The sequence below is a fragment of the Microcaecilia unicolor genome, chromosome 6 (assembly GCF_901765095.1).
Source record: "Microcaecilia unicolor chromosome 6, aMicUni1.1, whole genome shotgun sequence".
In the NCBI taxonomy this organism is placed as follows: Eukaryota; Metazoa; Chordata; class Amphibia; order Gymnophiona; family Siphonopidae; genus Microcaecilia; species Microcaecilia unicolor.
The window spans coordinates 61,504,939-61,532,132 of NC_044036.1; the positions used below are offsets into that span (position 1 = coordinate 61,504,939).

Here is a 27,194-nt window from a genome sequence, read left to right on the forward strand (position 1 = left end):
TATAATTTGTACCCCGGGTATGACAGTGTCTCACTGGTTATCTTCCTTCCACCAAGTCTCAGAGATTCCTATTATATCTCATTTTTCATTTAGTGCAATATATTCTAATTCTCCCATCTTATTTCTTAGGCTTCTGGCATTCGCATATAGACATTTCAACCTATGTTTGTTGTTCCTATTTACATCTTGCTCAGCAGTTGACAGTGTTAATTTGCATTCTTTTGTCTGATTTTTATTTATTTAAAGACACCTGGTCTACTATGGTCTCCATTGCAACCTGGCTATCGGGATACCCTTTCTTCCCTGTTTTGGTGATATCTTGAAAGATACCTTGTTCCGAACCGTGTGTTTTTTGAATGACTGTTGGCCTTCCCCCAGGTTCTAGTTTAAAAGCTGCTCTGTCTCCTTTTCAAATGCCAGTGCCAGCGGCCTGGTCCCACCCTTGTTAAGGTGGAGTCCCTCATTCCGGAATAGGTTTCCCCTTCCCCAGAATCTTGCCCAGTTCCTTACAAATCTAAAACCCTCCTCCCTGTACCATCGCCTCATCCACGCATTGAGACTCTGGAGCTCTGTCTGTCTCTTGGGCCTTCGTGTGGAATGGGGAGCACTTCGGAAAATGCTATCCTAGAGGTTATGGATTTGCACTTTCTTCCTAAGAGCCTAAGTTTGACTTCCAGAACCTCTCTCCCACATTTTCCTATGCCCTTCATAACCACATGTAGCAAGACTGATAGCTCCTCCCCAGCACTATCTAAAATCCTATCTAGGTGACGCGTGAGGTCTGCCACCTTCACACCAGGCAGGCAAGTGCCAGGCAATCCTCGCGTCCAACCAGCCTGGGTTGTGGACCTCAAGGACTGGATTTGAGGATCCCTGTACTAGGGCGTCACCTTGCCTAGGTCTTTCACAATCCTTTTAGGGCCCTTTCGAAAAAGCAGACAGATTCAGTGAATGGGGCAGACCTTATCACTCAAGGTTCCCCTGCCTCAGGAAGAAGCTCCAGCCCCCTCAGGACCAGCCCATAGGCACAGCTCTTGACAACTGAGCAAGTCCCCCACTCAAATAGAGGATGGTCCTGAAACCGATTTCCTCCTCCCCCCCCCCCCCCCCCCCCAGGCCACACCTAGGGACCCAACTGTACACACACAAGACTCTGACCTTAGCCTGAGTCCTGGGGAGCCAAGCCTGAAATCACTCCTAGTGTACTAATCCACACTGCAACCATCTGCCAGAAGCAGAGAATACCGACAGGTTTCAGTAGATTACCAGTCCTTATAGCAGTGGTTCCCAAACCTGGTCCTGGAGGCACCCCAGCCATAGACTTTCATGATATCTACAATGAATATTAATGAGAGAGATTTGCATATCAAGGAGGCAGTGCATGCAGATCTTTCTCATAAATTTTCATTGTGGATATCATGAAAACCTGATTGGCTGGGGTGCCTCCAGGACCAGGTTTGGGAACCACTGCCATAGAGGGTTGTGATGTCATCAAAACTCTGTGATCACTGCTTCCATTTGCTGGTTGGGAAGCACAACGCACTTGTCTGGACTGGTCTAGCAGTACGCTAAATCGTCATTCCTCATCATCCTATCTTCCACAAGCCTCTTTATGTTATGGGTCCTGCAGCAGATCATAGTGCGTGCTGACATTTAGTAAATGACTCTTTGTGATGTCAGCATTTTCCTCACCTTTCTATGGTATGGTGGCTTTTCTGACATCACTGCTTTATTGTTGCAAAATAGAATGGATACTCTGAGCAGTAGGATTTAAAACATGTTAAGCCAGTCTGGCATGTCCCCTTGATTAGACACTAGTCCAGTGGTTCTCAACCCAGTCCTCAGGGCACATCCAGGATTTCCACAATGAGATCTGCATACCAAAGAGGCAGTGTGTGCAAATCTGTGTCATGCATATTCATTGTGGATATCCTGAAAGCCTGACTGGCTGGATGTGCTCCAAGGACTGGGTTGAGAAGCACTGTACTAGACTAATTCAAAGTTTTAACAAAAATGACCTCCTTTCATTTTAAAGATGATAATCTTATAACCATGGTCTGAACATTATGGTCCTCTCTACACCAGGGATGGTTGGAAATTTTAAAACATGCAAGTAACTTGTCAAGACTAGTCTCTGGTGCAAGCACTTGTGGGTTGCAGGTATAGGCAGGAAGCACATTTCAAGTCATGCTGTACTTGCTTTTTCCAGGGTCTTGCTCATAAGTGGATAGAATAAGCCCTTGCACCCCTCACTGGTGTAGTATCCTGTAGAAGGGAAAATGATAAAGTGGGGGGGGAAGATAGGAGGCAGAAAAAGAGAAGAGAAAGCTTGGAGAATGAAGGAGAGAGAGAGCGAGCAAAGAGGGAATGTGTATGCCAAAGAGCATCCAAGGCATTTCAGGAGCATGAGGAGAAAAAACGGGGGGGGGGGGGGGGGGGGGGGGGGGAGGGAAATAAGACCAAAACACATACATTAAGGGAAAGAAAGACAGAGGTAGGAAGGGTGGCGAGAGGAAGTGGTTCACATTCAGGATTCTAAGGGACACTTGGCCATGCGTTAACTTGCTACATGATACTGCTACAAAAAACGTAATGCAATTTCCTTCACACACTAATATGAAGATGAAAGTGGTTAAAATATTATTCATTTATGAATCAGAAGTATAATGGAGTGTCTTAGTATTTATTTTTTCGATGTGAATAACAAATCCAACTTTAGGCTGGCAATATCTTGTTAAATGAGAGATTCTTTGTCCTCAAGCAGATGAAGCCATTACGTATGGGTTGTGTCCATCAACCAGCAGGGGGAGATAGAGAACACTCAACTTTTCACAGTGCCTCATGGCCAGCTAGCTCCACTGCCTCTTCAGTATTCTCTATCTCCCCAAGCAGGGTGGCTGCAGCTTCTTCGAGCTCCATCAAAAATCTGCCTGGGGGTGGCTCCTGGCTTGCCAGTTGTTAGCCGGGGTGTTAGAGGCTATAGCAGCTTCACTTTGAAGGCACATAGGTTAGCCCTTTCCCTGCCTTACCCATGCCCCCGTGGATGTGAACATATTAGCTTGCTTTTCCCTGTCCTTTCCCACTCAGTGGATGCAGGCACATTGGTTCGCCTTTCCCTGCCTTTCCCACTCATCTGAGCCTCCGGAGTTCTTATTACCTCTGCTTTCCTCACAGCGTTAAAAAAAAAAAAATATGGAACAGAGGTTTTCCTTTGATTCTTCTATGGGACCGGAGCTGTGATACTCGGTCCGGTGAGGTAAGATTGTTTTCTAACTCCTCTGGGGTGGGCCCGCGATTGGGGCGTTTTTGGTGCGAAACCGCCATTTTGAATTTTCCCACCGTTTTCGGCGATGGCTGCAGAGAATGTAAAGCGCTGTTCCTGGTGTGGCAAGCGCAAATCAGCAGCGGGGCTCAGTAAATCGTGCTGTACAGGTGTAAGAGCCGGCCCGAGCATGGCAAGTGATGATTCTTCCCGCTCAGAGCTGGCAGCGGACGCCATTTTGAATTCTCCGCATGGCGCGGCCTCCGTAGAGACGGAGAGCCCTGAGCCCGGGGGGGGGGGGGGGGGGGGGGAATACCTCGAATTGAGGCTATTCAGGGAGCGGCTAGCCCCGGACGGGATCTGGTGCCCATGGCGAATTTTTCTCCCCTGATTTTGTTATTATTGCAGAAAGCATACATGCTGAAAAGAGCTCTCCCTCAAGGGTCGTCTGAAGCCCCTTCTATTGTCCACCCCCCCCCCCCCCCCCCCCCCGGTGGATTCTGGCCTGGGACTGCCCGCTGAGGCTATTTTCCCTGATAATTGGCATAAAGAAAAGCGTAGAAGGGCTAATTCCCCTTCAGGTTGCGGTGCACCTCCTTTTGCCCCTCCCCCCCCCCCAGCGCTTGCCCGAAGATAGGCCGAGGCCTTCCTCCAAGGGCCAGGCAGTCCGCTCCTCTTATAGACCTCGCTTCCGTGAAGCTAGAAGGTACCGCCCGGGGCGTTCTGCTGGGTTCACTTCTCGTGCCCATTTTTTAGCAGAGGAACTCCTTTCGCTCAGACAAGCGTTCCGCAGCCACCGGCTCTAGGCCTGGAGTTCAGGGGCGACCCTCTCAATGATGGTGCGCCGGCCCCCTCCTCGCTTCCTGTTATCGGAGAACGTCTTTCCCTCTTTGCCGAGGAGTGGGCCAATATTTCCTCAGATCAGTGGGTTCTGGACCTGATCAGAGATGGCTACAGAATAGAATTCAACGCCCCAGTAAGAGACATGTTTGTGGAGTCCTGATGCGGTTCTGCCGCCAAACGGGCGGCGGTAGAAGAGACTTTGCAAGGTCTGATTCCATTAGGGGCCGTGTCCCCGGTACCTCCCACTGAACACTGCTACGGCCGATACTCCATCTACTTTGTGGTGCCACGAAAAGGTGGGTCTTTTCGCCCTATTCTGGACTTAAAAGAATTAAACAAGTCCCTGAGAGTGCGGCATTTCCACATGGAAACCCTGCGCTCCATCATTGCTGCAGTACAGCCAGGAGAGTTTCTCACGTCTCTAGACCTGAAAGAAGCTTACTTGCACAGACCAATTTGGCCCCCGCACCAGAAGTTTCTGAGGTTTGTGGTGTTGGGAAAACATTTCCAGTTCCGGGACTTGCCTTTTGGCCTCGCCACAGCTCCCCGAACCTTTTCGAAGGTAATGGTGGTAGTAGCTGCTTTGCTCAGGCGAGAAGGTATCAGGGTTCACCCGTACCTAGACGACTGGCTCATCAGAGCAGACTCTGTAACAGAGAGCTATCAAGCTACAGCCAGAGAGGTCTCAGTACTTCAATCTCTAGGCTGGGTCGTCAATATGCCCAAAAGTCACCTGACCCCCTCGCAATCTCTAGAATATTTGGGGGCCAGGTTCGACACAGACTCGGGCTATGTATACCTACCCGAGCAAATGCGGTGCAAGCTTCAGAATCAGGTCAGTCTGCTCCTGAGGATGCCCCGCCCGCGAGCTTGGGACATTGTCCAACTGCTGGGATCGATGACAGCCACATTGGAAGTGGTGCCCTGGGTGAGAGTACACCTGAGACCTCTACAGTATTCCCTACTTCAAAGATGGTCTCCAGTTTCTCAGGATTATCAATGCAGACTTTCTTTGCTCCCTGCAGCCCGACTCAGCATGGAGTGGTGGCTCTCAGACAGCATGCTGCGGCGAGGAATGCTGCTGGCACTCCCTGATTGGTGTCTAGTAGTGACAGATGCCAGCCTGAAGGGCTGGGGCGCACATTGCAAGGGGAAGCATGCCCAGGGTCTATGGACACCAGAGGAGTCGGAATGGTCCATCAACCGCCTGGAGTTGAAAGCGGTGTTTCAGGCACTTCTGGCCTTTCAAGTGACCCTGGAAGGATTGGCTGTCAGAGTGATGTCGGACAACACGACAGCAGTGGCCTACATAAATCGACAAGGCGGCACTCAGTGCAGAGCACTGGCCGCGCAGGCCGAACAGATTTGCCACTGGGCCAAGCTGCATCTTCAGTTTCTGTCAGCAGCTCACATTGCAGGTCAGAGCAACGTGCAAGCAGATTATCTAAGCAGGCATCAGATCGATCCAGCAGAATGGGAACTAGCAGACGAAGTATTCCTGCAGATATGTGCCAAATGGGGCAAGCCTGTGATGGATCTTATGGCGACAAGTTCAAATGCCAAAGTCCCGTGCTTCTTCAGCAGACGGAGAGATCCTCGCTCGGCAGGGTTGGATGCCTTGACTCAGCCTGGCCTCCGGGCCTACTATATGTGTTCCCTCCGTGGCCCTTGATAGGGCGTGTGCTCCTGCGGATTCGGCTGCACCCAGGAGAAGTGGTCCTCATTGCCCCGGATTGGCCCAGGAGGCCTTGGTATGCGGACCTCCGACAGATGCTAGTGGAGGCTCCCCCTCCTTTACCTCTGGTACCGAACCTGTTGTCACAGGGCCCGGTAGCCATGGAGGACACCTGCCGCTTTGGTCTTATGGCCTGGCGATTGAGAGGGCGCAATTGAGGGACAAAGGCTATTCAAACACAGTCCTTTCCACTCTCCTGCAGGCCCGCAAGCTTTCCACTTTCGTGGCTTATGCCAGGATTTGGCGCCAGTTTGAGTCTTGGTGCGCTTCAAAAGCGATCACACCCATGCAGGCTCCTGTCTCGCTGATTCTGGACTTTTTGCAGGATGGTGTACAAATAGGCTTGGCCTATAATTCCCTGCGGGTGCAAGTGGCAGCGTTGGCCTCCCTTCGTGGTAAGGTTGAAGGCGTGTCTTTAGCTGCTCATCCAGATGTGGCACGGTTTCTTAGTGGGGTGCTTCGGCTTTGGCCTTCCGTGCGAGCACCCTGTCCAGCTTGGAACCTGGGGCTAGTTTTGAAGGCCCTGCAGGCTTCTCCTTTTGAGCCGCTTCGGCGAGCATCGGAGAAAGATTTGACACTAAAAGCTGTTTTTCTTGTGGCCATTACTTCGACGAGACAGGTGTCAAGAGCTTCAGGCGCTGTCCTGTAGAGACCCATTTCTGCAATTCTCAGAGTCCGGGGTCACGGTTCGGACCGTGCCTTCCTTCATGCCTAAGGTGGTTTCAGCATTTCACCTAAACCAGCCTATTTTCTTGCCCTCCTTTGATAAGGAGGAGTTTCCAGAATCTTTTGGGCAGTTGCACCTGTTGGATGTGCGCAGGACTCTGCTGCAGTATCTGCGAGTTACTATCTCTTTCAGGATCTATGATCATCTGTTTGTTTTGCTATCAGGTCCTCGCAGAGTCCAGCGTCTAAAGCCACTATTGCCCGCTGGCTCAAAGACACTATCTTTTCAGCTTATCTGCTTGCCGGCCGGTCTCCGCCTGTAGCCTTTAAGGCGCATTCTACCAGAGCGATTTCTTCCTCTTGGGCTGAAACTGGAGCACTCTCTCGTCAAGAGATATGCAGTGCAGCAACATGGGCTTCTAAGCTCTCTTTTGCCCGACATTACAGGCTGGATGTGGCTGCTAGGAGGGATGCGCGTTTTGGAGCACAAGTGCTAGCGCGTGGTGTGACCTGTTCCCACCCTATATAGGGATTGCTTTGTTATATCCCATACGTAATGGCTTCATCTGCTTGATGACAAGGAAGGGAAAATTAGGTTCTTACCTTGGTAATTGTCTTTCCTTTAGTCATAGCAGATGAAGCCATGAGCCCTCCCTGTATGATTGTCTGTATGCTGTGAATCTGTTTCAGGTTCTGTTCTTGTTTCCTGAAGTTCCTTCCTTGGGAGAAAGTTGGAAAACAGTCTTCAGGATTCATGTTCACTTATAGGAGGATGAGTCCATTCCCTCCAGTTTATGTTTTGGAGGATGAGTTTATTCCCTCCAGGAGGTTGCGTGTATCCCCTCCAGTTATACAATAAGGAGGACGAGTTTATTCCCTCCAGGAGGATGTGTTCATTCCCTCCTTTTGAGTTCATGCCCTTGTTAAGGAGCCATCGTTCGCTGTGAGGAAAGTTCATGTTATTCCCATTGCGGTTTGCCATACTGCTTTGGAAGTTTCAAATACTGAGGAGGCAGTGGAGCTAGCTGGCCAAGAGGCACTGTGAAAAGTTGAGTGCTCTCTATCTCCCCCTGCTGGTTTATGAACACAACCCATACGTAATGGCTTCATCTGCTATGACTAAAGGAAAGAAAATTACCAAGGTAAGAACCTAATTTTCCCTTATAGATGCTAGAACTCATGTTTCACATTTGAAAGTGTAGTAATCAGATTTGTATTTACAGAGGTGCGTGAGGTTCTGTGACCAGTTGTCCAGCATTATTCCCAACTCCCATGTGTACTACCGGAGGGGTCTGGCTCTGAAAAGAATTATCCCACAGTGTATTTCAAGAGGATTCACAGATTTGATAGTCATTAATGAAGATCGCAAAGTGCCAAGTATCCTTGGAGTATTTGAGGGTGGAGATGTGTTTTTTTTGTTTGTTTGTTTGTTTGTGTGATATAGTTTTAAAAAAATGTGTGTAAACTTTTGGTCTTTATCAGCATTGCTTAACTCACCATTAACAGATGGACTTGTTTTAAGTCATTTGCCTGAAGGTCCAACGGCTCATTTTAAAATGAGTAGTGCCCGCTTGCGTAAGGAAATAAAGGTGAGTTTGTGTTAGTTGGTGGTGGTCATCTGCTCACAGTGGCATAAATTCTGCCCAAGCAGCCTCTACAGTGCAGGGAGACCCAAAGAAAAAGGGGACCCACATTCAGCTTCTCCCAGATCAATGAGATGAGCCCCTACTACTCTTTGGGTCCATAATTTGAACTTCACCACTATCTGGGAGAGTTTAATTTTAATCTAATTTTAATTCAAAATTGTATAAACTGCTACAAACCCAACATGGAGACCATATAACTAGTCATATGCAGCCTTACACATATAAGAATTCAAATATAGTTTATATGAAATTCATAACATGAGAATTAAGATTGATTAAATTTAAAAATAATCAGTAAATATGAGAATCTGTTTTTTACTAGATGATTCAAAATAAACTTTCTGATACAAATCTGTCTCTTAGAAAAATTTTATATGCGCACAGAAGAAACAAGTCCTCACATTCTAGACAGCACTCAGGAAAGCAGTGAAGATGACTCAAAAATGAATAGACGATGCTTCAAAAAAGTCTGAGTTTTTATTATGCAACAACTAAGAGTCTTTTTGAAGTATTGTCTATTCCTTTTTGAGTCATCTTAGAAAAATTTATCATGGTGCTAAATATCACATATCTATATAAATCTCACCTGGAACATTCTGAAGCTCAGTCTGTCAGAGGGAAACACTGAAGGGTAGGCTGTCAGACACTCACTCTCACTCACATGCACCACTCACTGTCACTCCTAGACCCGCCCTCAGCCACGCCCCTTCCGCACATAATTCGCTACCCCAACGTTCTAAATGAAGCCTCCAACCGGAAGTTGAGGCGTCGAGACCACTTTTCGCCCATTGCTGTGTGCCCCGCCCTCGCGTCAGAACATGATGACGCTGAGGGCGGAGCACTCACACTCCACGAAACGCCATCGACGACGGCGCAACACTGACGCTCCAGGAAACGCAATCTCAACCGGCACACACCCAGCTGTCACTGCCCCCCCCCCCCTTGGCGCATAGAAACGGAACGCCAAAATGCTGCGAGTTCAACCGGCACACACCCAGCTGTCACTGCCCCCCCTCGGCGCATAGAAACGGAACGCGAAACTGCTGCGAGTACTCCCACAGCACAGCCAATGCAGGAAATACTGACATGGGGAAACGGAGCTCAAACATCAAACGACAACGGTGCTGGTACAGCAAGGCTGGACGGGGAAGGTCACCGAGGCAACAGGGTTTCACTGATCGAAAGACGCTTCACTGCTGATCTGCACAGTACACCACACAAACACGAAGCAACTCCACCCCCTCTAACAGCTGCATGACGAACATGAATGCAAAGGTACCCGGTGCACAGGCATCAACAGCTTCAGGGTCACCAGGTTCAAAACTTGCCTTCTACCATGCTGGGATTTACAGCCTCACCAACTTTCACTTTTCCTTTCACAGCTGCCCTTCCATCCCTATTTGCTCTTCACACCACAGAGGGAGGAGAGGAATCTCTCTCTCTGTCTCTCTCACACTCGCCCCCAGACTCACTCACTCTCTCTCTCAAACATACACACTCCCAGGAAAACCTTGCTAGCGCCCGTTTCATTTCGCTCAGAAACGGGCCTTATTTACTAGTAAGAACATAAGTGTTGCCCAGTATCCTGTTCCCAACAGTGGCCAATCCAGGTTGTAAGTACCTGGCAAGATCCCAAAACAGTAAAATAGATTTTATGCTGCTAATGGAGGAGTAGCCTAGTGGTTAGTGCAGTGGACTTTGATACTGGGGAACTGAGTTTGATTCCCACTGTAGCTCCTTGTGACTCTGGGCAAGTCACTTAACCCTCCATTGACCCTGGTACAAAATAAGTACCTGAATATATGTAAACCGCTTTGAATGTAGTTGCAAAAACCTCAGAAAGGCGGTATATGAAGTCCCATTTCCCTTATCCTAGAAATAAGCAGTGGATTTTCCCCATGTCCATCTTAATAATTACTTCTGGACTTCTTTTAGGAAGCTATCCAAACCTTTTTAAAACCCTGCTAAGCTAACTGCTTTTACCATATTCTCTGGCAATGAATTCCAGAGTTTAATTACACAATAGCTTCATTGCATGGCCCCTAGTCCTAGTATTTTTGGAAAGACTAAACAAGCAATTCGTGTCCACCCATTCCGTTCCACTCATTTTATAGACCTCTGTCATATCTCCTCTCAGCCATCTCTTTTTTTCAAGCTGAAAAGCCCTAGCCGCTTTAGCCTTTCCTCATAGTGAAGTTGTCCCATCCCCTTTATCATTTTTGTCACCCTTCTCTGTACCGTTTCTAATGCCACTATATCTTTTTTTGAGATGCTGTTACCTGAATTGCACACAGTATTCGATGGGTCACACCCATTTTTGCTTTCCATTCCTTCCTAATAATACCTAACATTCTATTTGCTTTCTTAGCTGCCGCTTCACACGAAGCATAAGGTTTCAACGTGGACGCCTAGATCCCTTTCCTGGTTGGTGACTCCTAATGTGGAACCTTGCATTGAGTAGCCATAGTTCGGGTTCCTCTTTCCCACATGCATCACTTTGCAGTTGCTCACATTAAATGTCATCGTACGTTTGGATGCCTTGTGCCTCAGTCTTGTAAGGTCCTCTTGCGATGTAATAACTTTGTGTCATCAGCAAATTTAATTACCTCGCTAGTTATGCCCATCTCTAGATCATTTATAAATATGCTAAAAAAAGCAGCGGTTCTAGCACAGACCCCTGTGGAACCCCATTGTCTACCCTTCATTGAGAATACTGATCATTTAACTCTACTCTCTGTTTTCTGACTTTTTAGCCAGTTTTTAATACACAGTAGGACATTACCTTCTATCCCATGACGTTCTAATTTCCTCAAGAGTTTTTGGTGAGGTACTTTGTCAAATGCCTTTTGAAAATCCAGATACACAATATCAGCTGGCTCACCGTTATCCACATGTTTGTTCACCCCTTCAAAGAAATATAGTAGATTGGTGAGGCAAAACTTCCCTTCACTAAATCCATGTTGGCTTTGTCTCATTAATGAACAACAGGCTCTAGTATATATTTTAAGGAATTCCAGATTTGTGGAGCAGCTCTTAACAAAGTTTGTACCCTGGTGGAGACCAGTTTGTCCCTCGTTGAAGGATGGGCTTTCATTACTTAACTCTATGAATTCTTTGGCAGCTCAGCTTGTATTGGAGATAAACACCTTGTCTACTTCTTGTCTCAAGGTTATTGAAGCTCGCTTTGCTAAGCTTAGTAGCTGTGCTTTGTTTGGATGCAAATGCATATAAATAAGGTACCTGTGTTTCAGAATGTTTCTTAGATTAGGCTCATTGCTTCTGCTTATCCTGGTTACTGTCATATTGACCACCTGCTTGGTTGCAGGACTAGCAATGAAGTTGCTTGTTATTTTGAAAGGTCATTCTTAGGACGTTACAGGTGATGAGTCTCTTGGTTCCTGGAGAATAAATAGCACTGTCCAAAGATGGGGGGGGGGGGGGGACGGGGGGGGGACGACGACACTGAGGGCTCTGTCATGCATGTACCACTTTTAGTGTTGATGTGGTAAGGGTTTTAGATATTCACCTTTATAAGTCAATTTGGGTTGCAGATGCTTTCCCTCCCCTCTGAAATCAAGAGCTGGCGGAAGTTATGTTCATTCTCAGAATTACAGTAGTTTGAGACCAGTGATGCAGGCAATTGGTATGCAGCTGGATTACTGTAGTAGTCTGTATGTGAGACTCATAAGTACATAAGTAATGCCACACTGGGAAAAGACCAAGGGTCCATCGAGCCCAGCATCCTGTCTACGACAGCGGCCAATCCAGGCCAAGGCCACCTGGCAAGCTTCCCAAACGTACAAACATATTCTATACATGTTATTCCTGGAATTGTGGATTTTTCCCAAGTCCATTTAGTAGCGGTTTATGGACTTGTCCTTTAGGAAACCGTCTAACCCCTTTTTAAACTCTGCCAAGCTAACTGCTTTCACCACGTTCTCCGGCAACGAATTCCAGAGTTTAATTACGCATTGGGTGAAGAAAGATTTTCTCCATTTTGTTTTAAATTTACTACACTGTAGTTTCATCACATGCCCCCTAGTCCTAGTATTTTTGGAAAGCGTGAACAGACGCTCGCATCCACCTGTTCCACTCCACTCATTATTTTATATACCTCTATCATGTCTCCCCTCAGCTGTCTCTTCTCCAAGCTGAAAAGCCCTAGCCTCCTTAGTCTTTCTTCATGGGGAAGTCGTCCCATCCCCGCTATCATTTTAGTTGCCCTTCGCTGCACCTTTTCCAATTCTGCTATATCTTTCTTGAGATGCGGTGACCAGAATTGAACACAATACTCAAGGTGCGGTCGCACCATGGAGCGATGTAACGGCATTATAACATCCTCACACCTGTTTTCCATACCTTTCCTAATAATACCCAACATTCTATTTGCTTTCCGAGCCGCAGAAGGTTTCAGTGTATTATCAATGACGACACCCAGATCCCTTTTTTGGTCAATAACTCCTAACGTGTAACCTTGCATGACGTAGCTATAATTCGGGTTCTTTTTTCCCCACATACATCTCCTTGTACTTGCTCACATTAAACGTCATCTGCCATCTATTTGCCCAGTCTCGTAAGGTCCTTCTGTAATTTTTCACAATCCTGTCGCAAGTTAACGACTTTGAATAACTTTGTGTCAAAAGCAAATTTAATTACCTCGCTAGTTACTCCCGTCTCTAAATCATTTATAAATATATTAAAAAGCAGCGGTCCTAGCACAGACCCCTGAGGAACCCCACTATCTACCCTTCTCCCGGTGATAACTTGCATCTAGACTACAATTCAGAATATTGCAGTTCAAGTAGCATTGGAATGGCCAATAAGTATATTGGGGAGGGGGGAGAATCACATTTGCCTCTGTTCTTTTGTTGACACCTTGTTATTGATCTAGCAAGTTTTAAGATTTTCACTTTAGTATTTTGCATTTTGAGAGATAATGAGGCATCCTATTTATCCATCACAGATTAATCAGGAGCTCTTCTGGTCATGAAATTGGACGTAAGTAAAGTACACTGCAGAGCAACAGCTCTGGAACGAGGGGACATAGGATGAAGGCGAAAGGGAATAGATTCAGAAGTAACCTGAGGAAATACTTCTTCACGGAAAGGGTGATGAATTTGTGGAATAGCCTCCCGGTGGAAGTGGTGGAGATGGAAGAGTATTTAAGGGAGTGATAGGGAGAGTAGATGGCATGGATGAGAAACTGGATAGGCCATATGGTCTTGATCTGCCTACATTTTTGTGTCAGATGGCAGGTCACTCTTGTGGAATTTTACTCCCATACAGACTTGCATTTTGAAAGAAAGTATAAACCTATCTTTTTTTTGTTTGTTTTAAATTTCTCTCAAGTAACTTTTTATATCGTCTTCCTGGTTTGGAATTTTTGTTTTTAAGATTCATATGGAAAGCAGTGTATTTAAGTTCTTGAGAGGGTAGTAAAAGTGTAGGGTTTTTTTTTTTTCTCTCTCTCTCTCAAAGCCGGTTTGGGGAAGAGTCCATTATGAGTTTTCTTTGTTTTATGGGGTAATGTGCTAATAATTGAATGCTATATATAGGAGTTTATATTTTTGTTTTGGACATGAGTGAGTTGTGTACAGAATGGTAGTTAGTGGGGTTCCCCAGCGGTCTGTGCTGTGACCGCTGCTTTTTAACATATGTATAAATGAGCTAGAGATGGGAATAACTAGTGAGATAATCAAATTTGCTGTTGATACAATGTTGTTCAAAATTGTTAAATCCATAAGAGGATTGTGAAAAATTGCAAAGGACCTTACGAGACTGAGACTGGGAATCCAAATGGCAGGACATTTAATGTGAGCAGGTTGAAAATGATGCATGTGGGAAAGAGGAACCCAAGCTATGTCTACTCAATGCAAGGTTCCGCATTAGGAATCATCACCCAGGAAAAGGATTTGGAAGGTTGAAAATGATGCATGTGGGAAAGAGGAACCCGAGCTATGTCTACTCAATGCAAGGTTCCGCATTAGGAATCATCACCCAGGAAAAGGATCTGGATGTTGATACCCTCTGCTCAGTGTGCAGCGGTGGCTAAGAAAGCAAATAAAATGTTAGGAATATTTAGGAAAGGAATGGAAAACAAAAATGAAAGTTAATAATGCCTTTCTATTGCTCCATGGTGCGACCATACCTCAAGTACTGTGTACAATTCTGGTCACCACATCTCAAAGAAGATACAACGGAATTAGAAAAGGTACAGAGAAGGGTAACGGAAATGATAAAGGGGTTGGGATGACCGCCTTTTGAGGAAAGGCTAAGAGGCTAGGGCTCAACTTGGAGAAGAGTTGACTGAGGGGAGATATAATAGAGGTCTGTAAAATACTAAATAGAATGGAATGGGTACATGTGACTCACATGTTTACTCTTTCCAAAAATAAGAACATAAGTATTGCCATACTGGGACAGACCGAAGGTCCATCAAGCCCAGCATCCTGTTTCCAACAGTGGCCAAGCCAGGTTACAGGTACCTGGCAAGATCCCAAAACAGTAAATACATTTTATGCTGCTTATTCTAGAAATACACAATCGATCAGTGGTAAAACATATATACCTCTAATTATTAATTTGTGATGGGGAAGTCTCATACGGTCACTTAGGGAAATTTTTATCACCAAAAGGTGAGCCTATACACTGTGACTATTTATAATCATCGACAACCCCTACCTTCTGTGATATAATTTTAGCATGCAAAAGTGTCCAGTGCTTTTATTTAATTCTAATTTTTCTTCTGGTTCAATTTTTTTGTTTTTGTAAAATTTTGCATTCGTTGTAATCTTAATTGCTTGCCATAACTACAGCACTCGTACTGTGGTTCTTCTTAAATCTGGGAAGCAGTTTGGTATCATTACCCAACGTATGGCCACAGTCTCTGCGATAACTAGCACGTCTGTCTCACACTTGTGCCTTAAGAAGAACTGACTGCTGTTCTACATTCATTCAACAATGCTAGAGACGAATTAATGTCACTTATCTGTGCGTGATCTCAGGTATGTCTGTAGTCCCGACAGGAGCCTGTTTCGCATTGACAGCTTTGTCAAGGGAATACTCTTCATATACCTTAGGCACCCTGGCGATCTAGTGGCCTAACCAGGGCAAGAGCGATTCACAGTCACTCTGGCTCCAGCCATCTCTGCTGGCAAAATGGCTGCTGTGAGTTTCACTGCCTGTGGCAGTGAGCAGCTTAAAAACTGCTGACAGCTGTGGGCTGAATATAAGCCCTGTAGTGGTTTTCCATTTTCAATTTTGATCTTGTTCACTGACAGTTTTATGTGTGGTTGTTTGTGGGCTCCCCCCCCCCCCCCCCCCCCCTCTTTATCACAGAACTCTGCTGTAGGGGACTCTGAGAGGCTTTTAGAAAAATTGTGGTCATCTTCATCTTGTAATTTTTATCCTTCCCTTGTTTTCAGAGAAAGGGAAAGGCACCCACAGAACACCAGCCGGAAGTTATTCTGAATAATTTTACAACGCGGCTTGGTCATTCCATTGGTCGTATGTTTGCTTCTCTCTTTCCACATGACCCTCAGTTTACAGGACGGCAAGTTGCCACATTCCACAATCAGCGGGACTACATTTTCTTTCGCTTTCACAGGTAGCTTCTCCTTGGTGCAGGTTCTTTTTATAAACAAGCAGTGCTCGATAATTTTCTTTTATAACAGTCTTTCCTCTCATTTCCAAAGATACATTTTCAAGAATGAGAAAAAAGTAGGAATACAAGAACTTGGGCCTCGTTTCACCTTGAAACTGAGATCTCTTCAAAAGGGAACTTTTGACTCAAAATTTGGAGAGTATGAGTGGGTTCACAAGGTAAGCCTAGTACTAAGCCTTTTTAAACTGATGTATCTGTTCTGCAGCAAAACTAATTATCAAAGAGGTCTACCCTAGTTACAAAGAGTAAACACTTGATGAGTCATGGGCCACTGTAACAAGCTGTGTGTTAAAACTGTGCACTGAGATTCAGTTCCTAGTTTCCTAACATACACCTGAAAAAAAAATGTATTCATGATAGGGCCACTGAGAAAGGGGGAGGGCAGTGAGGGGGCAAAATTCCCCATGCCTGGCTCCGGCAAACCTCTTCCTGCCTGCCAACTTCTGGGTCTATTCTCTCCCCTGCTCCTGCCGCCTAGGACCCGGATGATTGCATTAGTTCGATATCGCGTTAATGCAATCATCCAGGTCCCGGCACGGACAGGAGCAGGAGAGGACAAACCATGGGAGCAGGTAGGAAGAGGCTTGCCGGTCCTGCCCCCACCCCCCCCTTGGAGGCAGAGGCAGAAAAATAAGTGAGGGGGGGGGGGGAGGGCAGGAGTGAGCGGCATATGGTGGTCCAGCTGTCTCTGTGGCCCTGATTCATGGTGCAATAGACTAATGGCGTTCAAATTACTTTATTATGAAAAATGTGTACACACAGCAACAGTAATATGCATATACGTTTCTGCATCAGGACTTTTCTTCACACAAATATTTGCCTCAACTTAACGATGGTTGGTACCCTGTCAGTGAAGAGACCAGTCATTGTTGAATTAAATAAATATTATGTGCAGGCTATTTATTAATTTATTTCAGACCTTTTATATGCCCGCCAAGAGGAGGTATAAACGTTTCCTCCTCCTGCAGGACTTGATGAGAAGTTGTGGAGGTGGGGATTTCCCTACAATTTGAATGATGCTTAAACCAATTCATACAAGCAAATTACTTGTACAGAATGTCAAACCATATAATAAGCAACATAATAAAATAAAAGGAAAAAAAGAGGAAAAAATGTAACTAAAAGAAACTTTACAGTCGGCTCAAGTCTTACAACTTCTTGTTAATACCGGTCATCAAGTGGGGGAACACCTTTTGCTTGTTATCTTACCCAGGAGAGAGAGATGTGTAAGAAGAATCATCACAGGTGAATCATGCTGGCAGACAGGGCTGGTTTTAGATTACACAAAACACAGATTTTCACCAGATACAGAACAAGGGATCACAAATAGAAATTGAACTGGGAACCCCCAAGAAATTAAACTTGGCAAGTACTACAACACTGGTGAAATAAAAAACAGACATGCAGTTCTTTTTGTACTGAACACACTGAGGTCCTGGTACCATGCGCCCCCACCTCCCTCACCCCACCCCAAATTAGCCTCCTTTGCTGTGGCTGGTGGAGATCCTGAAGCCCTGCCGGCTGAAGACCACCTCCTCCACTCAGGCAGCCAGATATCTCCACTGGCAGGGCTTGGGAATCACCACAAGCTTAGATATTTATATTTTGCATTTGGGCAGGGGGCATGAGGAGGGTGGGGAGAAAATTTGGTGCTGGGCCACTGCCCCTCCCCTCCCCTCCAGCAGCTGTCTGCTAAGCTACTGAACACAATACAAAGATTTGTGATGCACATGCCCCAAAGCTAACATATTCCAGTTAATAAAACACTTTTTTCTACCTTTTGTTGTCTGGATACTTTATTTTTCTATCACGTTGGTCCCATTTTGTCTCTTCTGCTTTCCTGTGTCTTCTGATAATTCACTTTCCAGTGATTGCTTGCCATTTGTCTTTTCTTCTCTCCCTATCTTGTTTCATTCCTCCCTTTTTTTCTTCTCTTCCTTGTGGTAGACTCATATTTCACCCTCTTTCTCACCTTTCCCCTTTTTACTTTTTTAAAATTTTGTTTTGACATTTATACCCCACATTATCCCCAACATACTAGAGTTCAGTGTGGCTTACAGTAAATAAAACAGACAAGGTTTACAATAACATAAAATACCAAGTAAAAGCAGAGTAGCACAAGTAAGAACTAAATAAATTGTAATTTGCCATCAGTGTTTATTAACACTCCATCAATGGGTAGAAACCTCTCAAAGAGGAATGTTTTCAGTCTTTTGTGAAATGCCAGAGTTACAGGCTGACCCTTGATTGCCATTGTTAAAGGAAATCAGGGACGCAAACAAACTGGGCAACACAATAATAATGGGGGATTTCAATTACCCGCATATAGACTGGGTTAATGTAACATCTGTACACGTAAGGGACATAAGATTTCTTGATGAAATCAAGGACAGCTTCATGGAACAGCTAGTTCAGGAGCCGACAAGAGAAGGAAAAATACTAGACTTAGTCCTTAGTGGTGCTCATGATCTAGTGCAGGGGGTAACGATACGAGGGCCGCTTGATAACAGTGATCATAATATGATCGGTTTTGATATTGGCATTGAAGGAAGTGAAACTAGGAAATCAAGTACGCTAGCGTTTAACTATAGAAAAGGTGATTACGACAAAATGAGAAAAATGGTGAAAAAAAGACTGAAAGGAGCAGCTCGCAGAGTAAAAAACTTGCATCAGGCGTGGATGCTGTTTAAAAACACCATCCTGGAGGTTCAGGACAAATATATTCCACGTATTAGAAAAAAGGGAAAAAAGACTAAACGTCAGCCGGCGTGGCTAAACAGTAAGATAAAGGAAATCATTAGAGCCAAAAAACAATCCTTCAGAAAGTGGAGAAGAGAACCAACTGAAAGTAACAGGATAGATCATAAGGAATGCCAAGCCAAATGCAAAGCGGAGATAAGGAGGGCAAAAAAGGACTTTGAGAAGAAATTAGCGTTGGAAGCAAAAATACATAGTAAAAACTTTTTTAGATACATTAAAGCAGGAAACCGGCCAAAGAGTCGGTTGGGCCGCTGGACGAAAATGGTGTTAAAGGGGCGATCAAGGAGGACAAAGCCGTAGCGGAGAAATTAAATGAATTCTTTGCTTCGGTCTTCACCGAGGAGGATTTGGGGGGGACACCGGTGCCGGAAAGAATATTTGAAGCGGGGGAGTCGGAGAAACTAAACAAATTCTCTGTAACCTTGGAGGATGTAATGGGTCAGTTCAGCAAGCTGAAGAGTAGTAAATCACCGGGACCTGATGGTATTCATCCCAGAGTATTAATAGAACTAAAAAATGAACTTGCGGAGCTACTGTTAGAAATATGCAATCTGTCCCTAAAATCGAGTGTAATACCGGAAGACTGGAGGGTAGCCAATGTTACTCCGATTTTTAAGAAAGGTTCCAGAGGAGATCCGGGAAATTATAGACCGGTGAGTCTGACGTCGGTGCCGGGCAAGATGGTGGAGGCTATTATTAAGAATAAAATTGCAGAGCATATACAAAAACATGGACTGATGAGACAAAGTCAGCACGGATTTAGTGAAGGGAAGTCTTGCCTCACCAATCTAATGCATTTTTTTGAGGGGGTAAGCAAACATGTGGACAATGGGGAGCCGGTTGATATTGTATATCTAGATTTTCAGAAGGCGTTTGACAAAGTGCCGCACGAAAGACTCCTGAAGAAATTGCAGAGTCATGGAATCGGAGGTAGGGTATTATTATGGATTAAGAACTGGTTGAAAGATAGGAAGCAGAGAGTAGGATTGCGTGGCCAGTATTCTCAGTGGAGGAGGGTAGTTAGTGGGGTCCCGCAGGGGTCTGTGCTGGGTCCGTTGCTTTTTAATGTATTTATAAATGACCTAGAGATGGGAATAACTAGTGAGGTAATTAAATTCGCCGATGACACAAAATTATTCAGGGTCGTCAAGTCGCAGGAGGAATGTGAACGATTACAGGAGGACCTTGCGAGACTGGGAGAATGGGCGTGCAAGTGGCAGATGAAGTTCAATGTTGACAAGTGCAAAGTGATGCATGTGGGTAAGAGGAACCCGAATTATAGCTACGTCTTGCAAGGTTCCACGTTAGGAGTTACGGATCAAGAAAGGGATCTGGGTGTCGTCGTCGATGATACGCTGAAACCTTCTGCTCAGTGTGCTGCTGTGGCTAGGAAAGCGAATAGAATGTTGGGTGTTATTAGGAAGGGTATGGAGTCCAGGTGTGCGGATGTTATAATGCCGTTGTATCGCTCCATGGTGCGACCGCACCTGGAGTATTGTGTTCAGTACTGGTCTCCGTATCTCAAAAAAGATATAGTAGAATTGGAAAAGGTACAGCGAAGGGCGACGAAAATGATAGTGGGGATGGGACGACTTTCCTATGAAGAGAGGCTGAGAAGGCTAGGGCTTTTCAGCTTGGAGAAGAGACGGCTGAGGGGAGATATGATAGAAGTGTATAAAATAATGAGTGGAATGGATCGGGTGGATGTGAAGCGACTGTTCACGCTATCCAAAAATACTAGGACTAGAGGGCATGAGTTGAAGCTACAGTGTGGTAAATTTAAAACGAATCGGAGAAAATTTTTCTTCACCCAACGTGTAATTAGACTCTGGAATTCATTGCCGGAGAACGTGGTACGGGCGGTTAGCTTGACGGAGTTTAAAAAGGGGTTAGATAGATTCCTAAAGGACAAGTCCATAGACCGCTATTAAATGGACTTGGAAAAATTCCGCATTTTTAGGTATAACTTGTCTGGAATGTTTTTACGTTTGGGGAGCGTGCCAGGTGCCCTTGACCTGGATTGGCCACTGTCGGTGACAGGATGCTGGGCTAGATGGACCTTTGGTCTTTCCCAGTATGGCACTACTTATGTACTTATGTACTTATGTACCACCACTTAGCACCTTGGTAGCTAAAGTCTGAAGATGAAGTCTAAGGTAGTCCCTAGAACCAGAGGTTATATTGCATAGGGGAATAGTTAAGGGCTGCATGTAATCCAGAGTCATGCCATATAATATTTGAAAGACAAAAACACACAATTTTAAAAATAATCCTGGCTTTTAATGGGCAGCCAGTTCAACTTCCATAATAATGGAGTGGCTCTGTACACAATACCTTGAGGACAAGCCTAGCTGCTGCATTTTGGGCTGTTTGCAGCTGTCTTAGGACACCCTCCTTACATCCAGCATAGATGGAATTGCAGTAATTGAATTGAGGGATTGAACTAGCATCAAGATGTCAGACGTGAAATATGATCTGATTGTCCTCGGCTTCCAAAGAGACCTGAAGGATTTTTTCTCTACTGAGGAAACCTGAGGCTCGAACATGAGGTGACTGTCAATTAATACAGCCTACAGCCAGTACCCCAAGCGTAGTGTCTAGGCTACCTACCAACCATCTCCCTTTCTCATGCTCTAGCTCTCCTTTCCTATCTCACGCCTTCCCTAGCCTCCTATTCCCTTTTATCTTTCATCTACTCCTCATTACCACACTTCTACCTCTGTACTTACTATCCTCTCATTCACCTCCTTGCGCCCCCACTCTCTCTGGTACTCTCCCACACAATTCCGCAAATCCAATATATCCCCTCCATTTTTGTAGCCCAGCATCTCCTCTCCTTTTCATGGCCTGTGCTTCCCACATGATTCCACAATTTCCAGTATATCCGCTCCCTCCATTCTTGCAGCCCAGCATCTCCTCTCTCTCTCATGGCCTGACATCTCCCTATCCTTTTTCCTCCAGCATCATTCTGTCCCATTTCTCTTCCCTCCCCCCACAGTCCATCATATCACCTCCTCATGGTCCAGCATTGCTCCCGCTCTGTTTCCTGCTGTTCTTTCCTCCTGTCACCCCCATGATCCAGCATCTGTCCCTCCCTCCTGCCGGCTCCAGGTCCAACATTTCTCATCCCCTGGTTCAACATCTCTCTTCCATATGCCCTTCCATCCAGCATATTCCCCTCCCCTATGTCCAACCTCTCTGCCACTCACACTCTGTTCTCTGGGGTTTTCTTTTTTTCTAGACCCCTACCCCTGGGCTAACTTGCAACAGCCCCAGGGGGACCGTTGATCTGGCAGCCCTTCCCCTTCTCTCCATCACAGTCCATATCCCTCCCTTCCTGGTCCTTTTCAAGTATCATTTTCTCTTCTTTGGGGTTCCCAGTGCGGCAGGCATACTTACAAACTGGCTGCAACAGCAGTGAACCTTTTCCTCTGCTGCAATCCACCCAGGCGGAAAGAGGAAGTTGCATTGGTGGTGGTGCTGGGGGGAGCGGGACGGATCGCAGCACAGGAAAAGGTTAGCTTGTGAGAGTTGCTGCCGCGGTGGGGCCCCCTGCTCTGCCGCATTGCTCGTTAAAAATGGCTGCAGAGACTTCAGTGGTGGCCTCACGAGACTTCTGCTGAAGTCTTGCGAGGCCACCCTTGTAAGTCTTGGCAGTCATTTTAAAGGGTGATGCGGCAGTGGGAGGGTCAGCGCTGGCAGCGGGCAGGAAAGACTGGGGATCTTTCCTGCCCCAAAGAATCCACTAGACCACCAGGGTGGTTGCCTTCAGGTATGTGCTGGGACCCTGTGGCTCGGGGGACCAGGGGAGTGGGGAGGTCTGTTATATGTAGGTGGGGTGGAGTGGGGAGGATACTGTTGTATTTTCGAACATGCCAACTTGTGCATACAGATGTACGCAGAGGAAGTATAATAAGTGAATAACTTTTTATATGTAGAGTAGTAATTTGTTATAAATTGTAATTGGTGTGTCATTTGGAGGGACTGGTTATAGGGACACCCTAACCCTGCAGACTTTTTTTTTTCCTCCTGGTAAAGAGCTTCTAAAACAGACATCATGAGAATCAGGTGCTCAACATTCAGAGTATCTATTTTATGACATTTTATCCCATATTAGACATGAATTAGAATGGAACCTGGGAGTATTTACATTTTTTTTTCCTGGAGAGAGTAATGCATTGCCCCCCCCCCCCCCCCCCCCCCCAAGACTCTCTCCCTGGGTCTAGCCAGCTCTGCAATTTGGGGGTGGGGCACAGAGGTGGGGAGAGAGCCTGTTGTTAAAAACTTACCAGCACACCACTGTGTCAGACTAAGCATAGAGCACATTGCTACAGCTTCCAGAAGTTTGTAAAATTTAGCATGGTTTCTACGCAGGAGCTTTCATCCAGGATTTGATGATGTTATAGTAGCAAAGGAATGAAATGTATGGAATCCTGGCAGCCCTGGATACTACCATCTCTAGTACCTGTACAGTGTTTATTTGTACTTCATCTCAGCTCCCTGAGTTGGAGTCTGTGTAGCTACTCTTCCCTACCCTTGTGCTGGCTCCCGGTATGTCTCGTTACTGCTGCACTCTGTGTATTAATGTCAAATTATTTTCTGCTTGTATTTCAGCGCCATGAAATGGATACCAGTAGGAGAAAATTTCACTTATAGAGATGCATCTATGGAAAAATACCCTCATTTGTCTTCTGGCAATAGCAAAAGCTACACATGGATCAAGTGCTATTTCTAAATATTTAATAAAAACCAAACCAAAATCCACATGTGTAACTTTGTACTTATTATTGAACCCTCCTACGTGTTCATATATATCCTGTTCAGAATAATTAGTGAGATCTCATTTCTTATACAGAAACTTAATTTTGCTTCATAATTTCTTTTTATAAAAATGTGTTACTGCCCTATTTGATTTGTAGGCTACTATCATGGCATGAATCTGATCTGTTAGAGATGACCAGACTGAGGCCCAGGGAGGAAAAGGAGTCTCTTCTGTGCCGGCCAAAGACTAAAGGAGTACTACAGAGGCTGCACCTTCAGCTGCTGGGTTAGTCAACAGCACCAGTAACATACATGGTAACATCATAGATGACAGATATCTGTACGGTCCATCTAGTCTGCCTAACAAGATAAACTCATAGCATATGGGATGTTGTGATACTACATATGTATACTTGATCTTGATTTGTCCTTGCCATTTTCAGAGCACAGACTGTAGAAGTCTACCTGGTACTGGCTTAGTTCTCCATCCAACGAAGTTGTCATCGAAGCCCCATTCCAGCCCATCCAAATCGGTCTAGCCCCGATCAGGGCATAGACTTTAAAAGTCCGCCCAGCACTGGCTTTGCTTCCCAGTTACTGGTGCTCCATGCCTTCTATACAGGATTCCTTTGTGTTTATCCCACACATTTTTGAATTCTATTACTGTTTTCATCCTGTGGGAGGGCATTCCAGGCATCTACCACCCTCTCCATGAAAAAGTACTTTGACATTATTCCTGAGTCAACCCTTGCAATCTCAATTCATGTCCTCTAGTTCTACCAGTTTCCTGTCTCTGGAAAAGGTTTGTCTATATCATCACCCCTGTCTCCCCTCCTCCAGGATATTAATGTTCAGGTCCTTAAGTCTTTCCTCGTGTGTCTTGTGTCACGAACCCCATACCATTTTCATCACTTTTTCTCTGAACCGCTTTGTCTTTTTTCATCCTTGGCATGATATGACCTCCAAGTAGGGCCTCACCAACAACTTGTACAGGGGCATCAACATCTTTTTTTCTGCTGGTTATACCCCTCTCTCTGCAGCCTGGCATCCTGCTGTGGCCACTGCCTTGTTTCATCACCTTGAGATTCAAAACACCATCACCCCAAGGTTCCCTCATCAGCTGTGCTTATCAATCTCTTTCCTATCTGGTACATCATCTTTTGGATTTCTGCACCCCAAATACATCACTCAGCACTTAGTAGTAGCACTTCTTGGCATTAAATTTTAACTTATATCAAAATTCAGGGGCTCCTGAAATCAAACTGGAGTTGCTTACAAAAATCCCAATAATTAACTCTAGATTATAAGCAAAATCTTATTTATTCAATTACAATTTATTTATCATGAACATATTAAAACATTCATTCATTCCCCATCACTCCCACAAAGAATACTTAATACTGATTTTTACAAATGCTTGTTTGGCTCTTTAAACTGACTAGTACACAGTGCCTTAAAAGTTAAAGGAATCCACTGCCGTTTCACACACCTTGCAATCGTAGTTTCATTGTTGGGTTTTTCTCATTATCCCTGCAGGAAAGGCACTAACACATTTGCAGTTTTAATTGGTAGTTGTCCAGCCTTAACGTAACTGAATGCAATGGTAAAATTATGTATCATACCTGATAATTTTCTTTCCATTAATCATAGCTGATCAATCCATAGACTGGTGGGTTGTGTCCATCTACCAGCAGGTGGAGATGGAGAGCAATCCTTTTGCCTCCCTATATGTGGTCATGTGCTGCCGAAAACTCCTCAGTATGTTGATATCCAAGCTCCATCCTCAGGACTCAGCACTTAGAGAATTACACCCACAAAGGGACACTCTGCCCAGCTCACCACCGCCGAAACGGGGGAGGGGAATTAACCCAGCTCATCCCCACACAAGTGGGGGAGGGGAATCCGTCCAGCTCATCCCCGCGGAGCGGGGGAGGGACACCACACCTGCCGATGCGGGGGATCTGGCTTATCCTGCAACCGCGGGAGGAACTGACTGACCCTAACACTGCCGAAACGGGAGGGGTACAAAGCTGCCCTACTGCCGCACGAAGCGGGAGGGAGCGCCGGCAGAATTTAAGTCTCAATCCAGCCCCGTAAAACGGAGGGGAGAGGAATGCAGCAGCTCCCTGTAACAAATTCGTCTCAACTCTTGAAGAATCCATTGAAAAACTTGAACACGAAGTCCTCCTCAACAGGAACTGAAGACTAAACTTGAACCTGAAATGCAACCAGAATATAACCAATACAGATATCTGGGAGGGACTATGGACTGATCAGCTATGATTAATGGAAAGAAAATTATCAGGTATGATACATAATTTTACCTTCCATATCATCATGCTGATCAATCCATAGACTGGTGGGATGTACCGAAGCAGTACTCACCCAGGGCGGGACATTGAAATCCCTGACCGCAACACTGAAGCTCCAAACCGGGCCTCCGCCCGAGCAGCCACAGCCAAGCGGTAATGCCTGGAGAAGGTATGGGCCGATGCCCAAGTTGCTGCCTTGCAAATCTCTTCCAAGGAGACGGACCCAGCCTCTGCCATCGAGGCCACCTGAGCTCTAGTGGAGTGAGCTTTCAGCTGGATAGGCGGCACCTTCCCCGCAGCCACATAAGCCGCTGCAATGGCTTCCTTGACCCATCTTGCCACTGTAGGCTTAGAAGCCTGCAGACCTTTACGAGGACCTGCAAACAGGACAAACAGATGATCCGATTTCCGGAAATCATTGGTCACTTCCAAGTATCTGATGATGACTCGTCTCACATCCAGATATTTGAGAACAGAGTATTCCTCTGGGTAGTCCTCCCTACGAAAGGAAGGGAGACAGAGCTGCTGATTCACATGGAAGCGAGAAACAATCTTGGGCAGGAAGGAAGGCACTGTGCGAATAGACACTCCTGCCTCAGTGAACTGCAGAAAAGGCTCTCGACTTGAGAGTGCCTGGAGCTCGGAAACTCTTCTGGCTGAAGTGATAGCCACCAAAAAGACTGCTTTCAACGTCAGGTCTTTCAGAGATTCCCTAGACAAGGGTTCAAAAGGCGGCTTCTGCAAGGCTCTTAGCACCAGGTTGAGATTCCACGCAGGCACCACTGAGTGCAGAGGAGGGCACTGAGAAAACGCACCACATCTGGCTGCGAAGCCAGGGAAGCACCCTTCAGGCGGCCCCTGAAGCAAGCCAGAGCCGCTACCTGGACTTTAAGGGAACTGAGCGACAGGCCTTTCTCCAGACCTTCTTGCAGGAACGCCAACACTGAAGAAATTGGAGCAGTGAAGGGAGAAAGTGAGCTTGCTTCACACCACGCTGCAAAGGTACGCCAAACCCTGGCGTAAGCAGTAGAAGTAGAGCGCTTCCTCGCTCTCAGCATAGTGGCGATGACCTTGTCTGAGAAGCCCTTCTTTCTCAGACGCTGCCGCTCAATAGCCAGGCCGTAAGACCAAAGGGGAAGGGATCCTCCATCACCACGGGACCCTGATGTAACAGGCCCTGCTCCACTGGCAGCCGCAGAGGATCGTCGACTGAGAGCCTGATCAAGTCCGCATACCAGGGACGTCTGGGCCAGTCCGGACCCACCAGGATTATCCGGCCCGGATGCTTTGCCACCCGGTCTAGTACCCTGCCCAACATGGGCCAGGGCGGGAACACATAGAGAAGCTCTTGTGTCGGCCACTGTTGGAGAAGAGCATCTACTCCCAGAGATCGAGGGTCCCGTCCTCTGCTGAAAAAGCTTGGCAATTGGCCGATGACGCCATCAGATCTAGGCTCGGCTGGCCCCAGCGCTTCGTGATGTCCAAGAACGCCTGAGCAGATAGCTGCCACTCTCCGGGCTCCAAGGTATGGCGACTGAGAAAGTCC

At 46.0% G+C, this 27,194-nt stretch overlaps 1 protein-coding gene across 1 annotated transcript in view; it reads left to right on the forward strand.

Moving 5' to 3' along the window:
* Positions 1-23,339, forward strand: part of RPF1 (ribosome production factor 1 homolog) — a 35,626-nt gene extending 12,287 nt beyond the window's left edge. The window contains exons 5-9 of the mRNA XM_030205785.1: positions 7,730-7,883; positions 8,013-8,095; positions 15,577-15,758; positions 15,847-15,973; positions 23,190-23,339. Coding sequence (XP_030061645.1) covers positions 7,730-7,883; positions 8,013-8,095; positions 15,577-15,758; positions 15,847-15,973; positions 23,190-23,231 — 588 coding nt within the window. The 3' untranslated portion in view covers positions 23,232-23,339. The remainder of the gene's footprint in view (positions 1-7,729; positions 7,884-8,012; positions 8,096-15,576; positions 15,759-15,846; positions 15,974-23,189) is intronic.
* The last annotated feature ends 3,855 nt before the right edge of the window (positions 23,340-27,194 follow it).